This window comes from Diceros bicornis, chromosome 11 (assembly GCF_020826845.1).
Source record: "Diceros bicornis minor isolate mBicDic1 chromosome 11, mDicBic1.mat.cur, whole genome shotgun sequence".
Classification (NCBI taxonomy): domain Eukaryota; kingdom Metazoa; phylum Chordata; class Mammalia; order Perissodactyla; family Rhinocerotidae; genus Diceros; species Diceros bicornis.
In genome coordinates this window covers 15,251,062-15,261,103 of record NC_080750.1, presented here as the reverse complement: position 1 = coordinate 15,261,103, position 10,042 = coordinate 15,251,062, and the positions used below count along the sequence as shown (strand labels likewise).

The 10,042-nt window shown below is 45.6% G+C and overlaps 1 protein-coding gene across 2 annotated transcripts in view; it reads left to right on the top strand.

Moving 5' to 3' along the window:
• Nucleotides 1-5,315: 5,315 nt before the first annotated feature.
• The window catches only part of TRPC3 (transient receptor potential cation channel subfamily C member 3), a 65,776-nt gene continuing 61,049 nt past the window's right edge, over nucleotides 5,316-10,042 (top strand). For both annotated transcript variants that reach the window (XM_058549991.1, XM_058549990.1), the window contains exon 1: nucleotides 5,316-5,534. In XM_058549991.1, coding sequence (XP_058405974.1) covers nucleotides 5,323-5,534 — 212 coding nt within the window. In that variant the 5' untranslated portion in view covers nucleotides 5,316-5,322. The remainder of the gene's footprint in view (nucleotides 5,535-10,042) is intronic.

The following is a 10,042-nucleotide window of genomic DNA, read 5'->3' as shown; positions in this document are numbered from 1 at the left end:
ATACAATTTAGTAAATGCCCTTATAGAGCGGCATCTAAATCACACAGGGTAGGTCCCTTGCTTTAGGACCCAAACTTCAGACTTCTGTTGTTAGTTCTATAGTTCACAATAATGAGCTAACAGCAGCTAATTCTTACACAGTACCGAATATGTGCCAGGCACAGTTTTATGTGCAATTAACATGGAGACTCCTTATAACAGCCCTATGAAATAGGTATTATGATTGTATATTCATTTCACAGAGGAAGAAACTGAGTCTCAGAGAGGTTGCATAGCTTCCCCAAAGTCACAGAGCTAGTCAGCAGGAGAGGTGGGATTTGATTTCATGCCTCTGGCCCAGAATATGTGTTCTTAGATACCTCCCTATACTGCCTCTGAAGCAAGTTTAAGGTAACTAGGCATTTGTGAGTGGCCCAGGAAATATAACCATCGCTTACAACTTATTTCTATGATAAAGTAAATTCTGAGTTCCAAACTTGTGACTCATGGAGAAATTTTCAAAACAAATGTTTTAAGGTAGGAAACTCCCTGAGACCTCCTTGGCCTATAAAAGAACTGCAGGCATTAATGATATGCCATTTCTAGGACACCGTAAATTCTGTGTAAGAGGCGTAGAATATTACTTACTACATCGTAAGTTCTGGGATCCTCCTTTCTCAGGTTCAATGGTTCGGATATGCAATATTTCCCATCTTATCAGTTTATGCTGCTGAGAAAATTAATGACCTAAGTTCACTTTAAAAAGCAAAGAATCAAGAGAATGAGACGACAAGCCACAGACTGGAGAAAATACGTGCAAAAGACACATCTGATAAAGGACTGTTATCCAAAATGTACAAAGAACTCTTAAAATTCAACAATAAGAAAACAAACAACCAGATTAAAAGTGGGCCAAAGATCTTAACAGACACTTCACCAAAAAAGATACACAGACGGCCAATAAGCATATGAAAAGTTGTTCCACATCAGACCTCATCAGGGAAACGCAAATTCAAACAATGAGATACCACTACCTATCAGAATGGCCAAAATCCAGAATACTGACAATATCAAATGCTGGCAAGGGCACGGGGGAATGGGCACGCTCATTCATTGCTGGTGGGCATGCAAAATGGTGCAGCCATTTTGAAAAACAGTTTGGAGGTTTCTTATAAAACTCAACATACTTTTACCATATCCAGCAATTGCACTCCTTGGTATTTACTGACAGGAGTTGAAACCTTATATCCACACAAAAACCAGCACAGATGTTTACAGCATCTTTATTCATAATTGCCCAAACTTGGAAGCAACCAAGATATCCTTCAGTAGGTGAATGGATAAATAAACTGTCGTAAATCCAGACAATGGAATATTACTCAGCACTAAAAAGAAATGAGCTATTAAGCCATGAAAGGACATGGAGGAAACTTAAACACATATCACTAAGTAAAAAAGCCAACACAAAAAAGCTACATACTGTTTGATTCCAACTACATGACATCTGGAAAAGGCAAAACTATGGAGATGATAAAAAGATCAGTAGTTGCCAGGGTTTAGGGACGAGGGAGGGTGATTAGGTAAAGCACAGAGGATTTTGGGGCAGTGGAACTACTCTGTTTGGTGGATACATGTCATTATAAATTTGTCCAAACCTATAGAATGTACAACACTTACAGTGAACTCTAATGTAAACTATGGACTGTGGGTGATAATGATGTGTCAATGTAGCTTCATCAGTTGTAGCAAATGTACCACTCTGGTGGGAGATGTTGATAATGGAGGAGGCTATGCATGTGTGGAGCAGAGGGTATATGGGAAATCTCTGTACCTTCCACTCAATTTTTCTGTAATCCTAAAACTGATCTAAAAATAAAATCTATTTTTTAAAAAAGCAAAAGCCATTTATAAGACAGCTTGTACTCTTACAGAGGAAAAGAAATGTGCAGTTTGGAACATTATACCTGTTCCCATGCTCTTGATCCCTTGAGAAAATTGCCAAGTCTAACCTTCATCCCGGGGTGCAAGAATTACTGCTCAACAGTGTCTTCTTATTAGGTGTGTTGCAGACAGCCCTGGAGAAAGGGAGAGAGGGAACAGAGAGACAGAGAATAGGAGCCTTCCACAGGGTGTGAAACAGATTTTAAAGAAGGCACAACATTTTCTTAGAGATTTAGGAGGAAATTTGCAGACCATCTTCTGCTACCGGGTTAAAAAAAAAATCACTTTTATTTGAACGTATCATGAAAGTTATGCTTCACTTATGCCTCAGTGGCCACTTCTACTTGAAAATAACCTGCCTCAACAGTAGGATTTTCTGAATATTGAATATTGATTTTTTTCCCCCAAAGGAGTAATGGACTTTGAATGCAGGCAAACACTTATTTGATGAGTACACAGACAGCCAACAAAATATATGCAGTGACAGATCCTCTTTTACAAAAGAAGAAAACAAAAAGGACGAAGCTGACTTATGCCAGGGAGGTCCATGTTTCCTCTCTCTTCTAAGAACCTAATTTCTTTTAGATTTCCTCTCCTCTGGGTTTTTGTTAATCCCAGGGACGCGCTTCTTAAGAATATAAATGTTAGCAGACTCCGGGTGGAACAGTTCCCTCTGCCCAGGAGAGTTAGTGTGTTAGGGGCTGAATTGTGCCCCCTCCCCAATTCATATGTTCAAGTCCTTACCCCCAGCCCCTCAGAAAGTGACTGTATTTGGAGACAGGGCCTTTACAGAGGTAATTAAGTTAAAATAAGCTCATTAGGGTGGGCCCTTATCCAATATGACTGGTGTCCTTACCAGAAGAGGAGATCAGGACAGAGACACGGAGGGAAGACCATGTGGAGACACAGGGAGAAGAGGGCCATCTACAAATCAAGAAAAGAGGCCTCAGGAGAAACCAACTCTGCCGACATCTTCATCTCAGACTTCTAGCCTCCAGAATTGTAGAAAACAAATTTTTGTTGTTCAAGCCACTTAGTCTGTGATACTTTGTCATGGTAGCCCTGGCAAACTAATACAGTCTATGAGACTAAACCCTGGTGACTTCAGCATTCCCACAGTGCTTCTATCCAGAGCCTCATAAAAGCAGTTCATGAACTTGTTAATGCAATTATAAAGAACCTGTAGACTTCTTGAATTCATTCAACAAACTTCTATCGAGCTTGTCCTGCACCTCAGGTACTGAGCTAAATGGCAAGGACAGAAAGGTGAACTCCCATGTAACTCAAAGTAAATAAGACCCCAGACCACCCTCAAGGAATTCACAGACTAAAGACAAGAAGGGCACATAAAGAGTTAATTTCAGTACGGTGTGATCAGTGGAAAGATTGTGGTATGCGGAGTGCCATGGGCAAGGACCAGAAGCTGTGGGAAGTTCACTGGGACATAGGAGAGGTGACGGACTAGAGGCCGCATCTAATTTGGGTCTTCAGGGAACAGTAGACGTGTGCCCGGTGGATGAGGGCAGAGAGACATTTCAGTGATAGGAACACCACGGACAAAGGCAGGGAAATGGGAAGGTGTCAAGAATGTCAGGCGATGAGTGAGAAGTTCAGGGTAATTGGAGTTAGGATGCGCATGAGGGAGGGGGGAGGAGAGACTGAAGAATTAGGGTCAGACCACGAAGGATTGGGTATGCCAAATTTGGATTTTAACCTGAAAGCAGCAGGAAGCCACCAGAGATTTTTGCAGAGAAAAGTCATGATCAGACTTGCTCTGAGCATAGTTTCTCTGCTAGCATGGAGGATGAAATGGTACCAGGAGAGGCAGTTTGCAGAAAGACCAGACCGCGGGGAGGACAGTGGGAGCCTGAACTGAGGCAGTGGTATTGGGGTGCGACAGTCGTCCTGCTTTGGAGATAGTTCAGAGGTGGAATTGGAGGGGTCTGGAAACTTATACTGGAAGGATTTTAACACTTCTACTTCTGTATGTGCTGATACCGGAAAGGTGCTTCCAACTGTAAAGCACTAGACAGTATTTACTTGTTTCTTCTGTATCAGATGTATAAATAAATATCATTGCTTCCTTCAACATACACACTTATCATCAACTTACTAAAACACACAATATTTTATTTACTTTTTAAGAATTCAAAAGAGCTACATTTCCTTTGTTTACATTTGGGAAGAATTGCTCCTCAAAAAAATATAGTGTAATTGGATACAGTTAAAAATGAATATCTTATTTTATCTCCTCATAGCATGTCTGGTATTTTTGTGATTCTTCCAAGTCGGACTTGCTGGAAAGCTGCCTAGTTGAGGCAATAGAAAGCCTTGGAAAATACACTCGCCTGGGTCTAACCTGAGTTTTCTCACTAGCTACCTGCCTTGAGAAGTTTACTCAGTCTATCTAGGCCTCAGTTTTCTTATTTCTAAAACAAGGGATAAATTCCTTTATCCCTAAGACTCCTTCTGACTAAAATTCCATGTCTTTTCTCCCAGAAGAAACACTGCTCTTGAATTTTAAAATGCATTTTTGTTTTGCTGTTGTTTTAAAAAGGAGAAGTTAAATTTTGCTAGAAAATATTTCTCGGGAAGTATACAAATCTTGTTAGACGTTTTTGAGATTCATTAAAACAAAACTGAAGCATCACTCACGTTTAAAACATTACTATTCTTGGGGTGCAGAGGCACTTAGGGAAATGTACTTAAACCTATGTAGGTTCAAGTCTCCGAGTAACACGACCAACAGGTGACGCTTGTTGAAACAAATGCGGAGTCGAACAAGGTAAATACGACGGCAGGAAAATGAACAACAAGCAGGACGATTTCCTTCTCCCTTCCCCAGGAAACTTGTATCTCTACATGGAAAAGGGCTCCAGATCCTCTGGAAGAGAAATGGGAGAATGGGGAGGGGAGTATCCCTGATTTCTCTACTTCCTACCTGCTGGTGTGTCTGATTCCCTCTCCAGCTCTCACTGATAAGGAATTGACTCCCCCGCCCCCCCTTTCCTCCCTCTCTCCCCTTCACCCTGAGTAACCGTACAGTCTTAGCAAGTGATGCTGTCGGAGACGGGAGACGGGCACGGAGGAGGCACCGCCGCCGCCTCGGGGCGGGAGAGCCTCTCCCAGCGCCAGCGCCCCGCTCGGCCCCCGGCGTCCTCCTCGCAGCGACAGCCGCGGCGGCTGCCCCCACGGGTGGATGGTGGGCGGCGGCGACTCGGCCCGGGTTCCCGCGTCTGACCGCCGGGTCGCGGGCCGCGCCGTTCTCTGCTCCTGCCTCCCCGCCCGGGGCTGCCCGGGGCTGCCGGGGCCGCGAGAGGCGGGGACCGGGCGCCGCGGGGAGAGCGCGCGGAGGCGGCGGCGGGCGGCCGGCACCCCTGCGCTCGGAGCGCGGCCGGCGCGATGTCCACCAAGGTCAAGAAGTGCAAGGAGCAAGCGAGGGTGACCTTCCCCGCGCCGGAGGAGGAGGAGGAGGGCGAGGACGGGGGCGCGGAGCCGCAGCGCCGCCGGCGGGGCTGGAGGGGCGTCAACGGGGGGCTCGAGCCGCGCGCCGCGCCCTCGCAGCGGGAACCGCGCGGCTACTGCCCGCCGCCCTTCTCCCCGGGGCCCGACATGTGAGTACACGGCCGGCCGCCCGCGCCGCCGAGGACGTGCCCGGGACCCCAAGGCCCGCCCGGCACGGCAGTTCGATTCGGGGCGACTTCGGGTGGGGGAACAGACCCCGGCCGGGGGCTTGCCCCCTTGGTCCCGCTCTGGAGAGGGACTTGCGGGGCGCCGAAGGCGTGGTCGGGGGGCTCTGTCTCGGCTCACTTGCACGGAACAGCCCCGCGGACGGACATACGGACGCCAGACACGCTTCCCAGCGAGCTGACGTTTCCTCTCCTACAACCGAGGACGCGGGCACGACTGTCCCCTGGGCTGGTGACCCCTCGGAAAATGGACCCCGGGGTCCCCGAGCTTACCCGGGGAGGCCAAAGAAGGGGAAGGGGTGCATAGACCCAAGCGCGCCCTCGAACCCCGACTTCCTCCCTGGCGTCCCAGCGCGGAGCCACCCCTGGGAACTTGGGTCCCCTCAGACGCAGGACAGGGGAGTGGGGAGGGGAGAGGGGACTGCGTGCGGTACAGAGTGTGGGTTGAAGCTTTGTCCGGTCGCCTTGTTCCCCGACGGCCCATTCACAGCTGGAGTCCAAGCCCCAGCGGGTCCCCCGGGGAGAGAGTGGGCGCGGGGCGGCCGCGGGAACCGCTTTAAGGTAACTTTGACTGTAGTTCCCAGGCGGCTCGGGGTCAGTAGTTGTTTCTTTTTTAAAGGAAGGTAGAGGTCGGAGCTCTAGTGTGTGAGAAAGAGCAACTTTTCTTAATTGACAGATCTTGGAAACAGCCTTTAATCAGCTGCGAGACACAGAGAGGATGAAAAAGAAGGCGATTAGTTTTGGGGTGCATGCTCTCTATTTCTCTCGTCACCTTCCTTGGGCGTGCTGCAGGGTTTACTGTCTTTTTTAGGAAGAACGCACAGATCTAGGTAGAGAACTTGGGGTCAGTCGTGGCGGGCGGCCCTAACCGCCTGGGCCGGGAAGTGGTTCTCCCGGGAAGGGACCGAGGTTGTGCAGCGCCCCCTGCTGCCCGCGAGCTGCGCACAGCCCGGGTCCGAGGCCTCTGCGGCGGCCCCCACTCTCGCACTGCTGGGCTCGCCCAGAGCCGGCGCCTGGCGGGGCAGGACTTGCCTATAGGAAACAGAAATCAGAGGCTGGGAGCAGATCTCCTAGGGAAGAGTTCCGATTTAAAATGAGCGACGCATCCCGATGTGGTTCAGTTATTGCTGAAGATTAGCCTGGAGTGGAAATGGCCCAGGAAATGGAGGGAAGCTATAGCCTCTGGGATTAAAGCGCCGCCAGCTCGCTTCGCCGCCTCCCTAAGGTTTTAAGACATTGTCCATTTTTTCTTTGCCAATTTGGTTTCTTATAACCCAGCTCAATTTCTAGATTCTTTAAAATTGTTTTCTTTTACCTTAAATCCACACTGAATGGGGCACCAGAGCGCTCTTATCTGAGAATGCAGGGCGGAGCAGAGATTCCTCGCTTTGCCTTTTGAAGTTTGAGGTCAATTACGCAAAGCACTGGGGCAAATCCTATTGTAGACTTGCTGTCTAACTGCTAATAGAGCATCTTTCCTATCTGCTGACTTTACATAATTCAACCAGTAAATGTTGTAGCTGTACTTATTTTGTAAAGCGGTTGAGAAGACCCAGTCATTTTAAGAAGGTATATGTTTATAAACGTTTCTTCTGGAGGTAGGGCAGCAAGCTCTTCATGTTTACTTGGGCCTGCCATTTGGTACACACCAGAGACTAGCCTGGTGTCTGTAGCAGAGATTAGCTCTCTGTGCCACCTTTGAGGAGAATATGGCCGCAGTTGAATAGCTCAGAAAGTGAACCAACAGCCCTAGGATGGAATCGGAGGAGGGCGCTCAGCCTGTCAAAGGCCCAGGGTCATTTCGGTAGGCAGAAGAGAACAGCTGAATTTAAAATGCAGCCGGGATGCTGAGGATAGAATCCCACTTTTACCAGAAAGATTCCTCAGGGTGATCCTGTTGCTCATTTCACTGCTCCGTGCTCCAGTATTCCACTCGGGAATTTTAAACGGACTGACTTAGGAGGAAGAATGTCTTCTGCTATATCACTAACAAGACTCTTTTTTTTATCCTTTGCTAGAACTCTTGATTCAACCATTGATTGAAACCAAGACTTCCTTTATCCCAATTATTTGCAAACCTAGGGCCAAGTAGTATGTCATCGGTGAGATTACCTCATTCTTGGAGTTTTTCAGTTCTTAAATATGTCTGATGAACTCCAAAAAGGCATTTGAAGGCGTTCTCATGAGTTTCAATTCAAAGACATTTCTTAAACATTTACATGTGCAGGCTAGGTACAGCAAGCCACAAACACAAGGATGACAACTTTTCTGCACTCAAGGAGTTTAAAATCTCATGAGCGACAGGTGGAAATGAAACTGGGCATGAGCAATTATGCTATAAGTTAGAAGAAAATAAGTACCATAAAAACATACACACAAGGATAGAGCTATGAAGGGTCAAGTGCAAAAGAGACAGACAACCACAGTGTTGTGGAGAAATCAGGGAAACCTTTATGGGCCTTAAAAGATAGATAGGATAGGAAGCAGAGACAGACTGAGTAATTAATTCAACAACCACACCCCACCCCCCAATGCCAGGCATATCTAGGGAATATTAGTTGAGTTTGCTTGGAGCATCAAGTAGGTGTGGGTGAGCAGTGAGATGTAGCCGGATGTGTTGGTTTGCGGCATTATGTGGAGGATCTTATATGCTGGGAGACGGCAATAGGGAGCCATTGATTGTTTCAAAGCAGCAGCAATTTGATCAAGGCCACTCTGAGAGCAAGACGGATTGAAGTGGCAGTTGGCAGAATGTGAATAAATAAATTAGGGGACTATTTGTAGCTGTCTAGGCTGAGATTAGGATTTGTAATAGTGTAGTACTGGCGGGATAGAAAGGGAGAGATTGGAAGAGAGAATACACAGACAGAATCTATAGGAATTTGCAGCTCACTGCCCGTGAGGGGTTTCAAGAGAAAGCAGGGTCAGAGATGACTTGGTGATTTTGACCTAGATAAGTAAGATGGTTGATGTCATTGTTGGAAAAAAACAAAGAGGAGGATCTGATTTTTCAGATAGTTCTGAAAGAGGTGTCAAGCAGAAAGATGGAAATGCAAGCTTAAAACTTGGGAGAATTTGAGAGTCTACTATCTGATGGAAATTGTTAGAGTCATGTGAGTATGGGATATTACCCAAAGAAGGAGTGTGAAGAGAAAAACAAAGGGCCTAGGCTCCCTTTTCTGAGGGAAACTTCTTTGTTAGAGGGCAGAGAGAGTGTAGCAAGCAAAGGACACAGAAAACGATGAAGGAGCAGGTAGTACTAAGGCAGGGCTGCTAGAGAGAAGAGTTTCAAGAAGAGCGAAAAATTGACCCACAATTGGCAAATACTCGATAAATCAAGAAACTTGAGCCTACTTTTAGTAAGAAGAATCAATCCTTATGTGTATTAACATACGTACACAAAATCATTAGATTTCTCAGCAGTGTTATCTTTAATGGAAGACTTCTAGAAAGGAGGACTCTGTTTAGTTTTTCTTCTGGAAGTGCTGCCAAAAATTTGTCATAATAAAGGCAGTAATTTGTGTTTATATAATACTTCATGCTGCCGTTTATACTAATTAACTTGAGTCACACCTCTTTAAAGCTGGTTTATCATTGTCATAATTTGGCAAATGGGGAAATTGGTACACAGAGAAGTAAATTCATTTTCTAAAGGTTATTCAGTGAATCAATAATAGAGCTTCTATATTCAATATAGTATTATTAACTATAGTCATCATGCTGTACATTATTAGATCTCTAGACTTATTCATCCTACATAACTGTAACTTTGTACCCTTTTACCAACATCTCCTCATTTCCCCCACCTCCCAGCCGCTGGTAACCACCGTTCTACTCTCTGCTTCTGTGGATTTGGCTTTTTTAGATTCCACATATAAGTGAGATCATGCAGTTTTTTTCTTTCTGTGTCTGGCTTATTTCACTTAGCATAATGTCTTCCAGGTTCATCCATGTTGTCACAAATGGCAGGATCTCCTTTGTTGATGCTGAATATATTCCATTCGATATATATATATATATATACACACACACACTACAGTTTCTTTGTTGACTCATCTGTCGATGGACGCTTAGGTTGTTTGCATATATATCTTGGCTATTTGCTAAGACAGTAGATTTTAGGTACTCTCATTTCACGCCCCCCAAAAAAGGTAACTATGTGAGGAGATGGATATGTTAATTATCTTGACTGTAGTAGTCATCTCACTATGTATACATATATCGAATCATCATATTGTATACCTTAAATATATACAATTTTTATTTTAAAAAATCATAAATAAAGCCATGGAGTAATTAGAGGATTTAAAAAAATAATAGCGCTTCTGATGCTCAGCTCTGTAAGATAGGAGAGCTGAAGATGAGCACACAATGCCTTGTAACCCAGATCATCTAGTTGGATGTTAGTTTCTGCGGCAGTGGCCTTGTGTAAA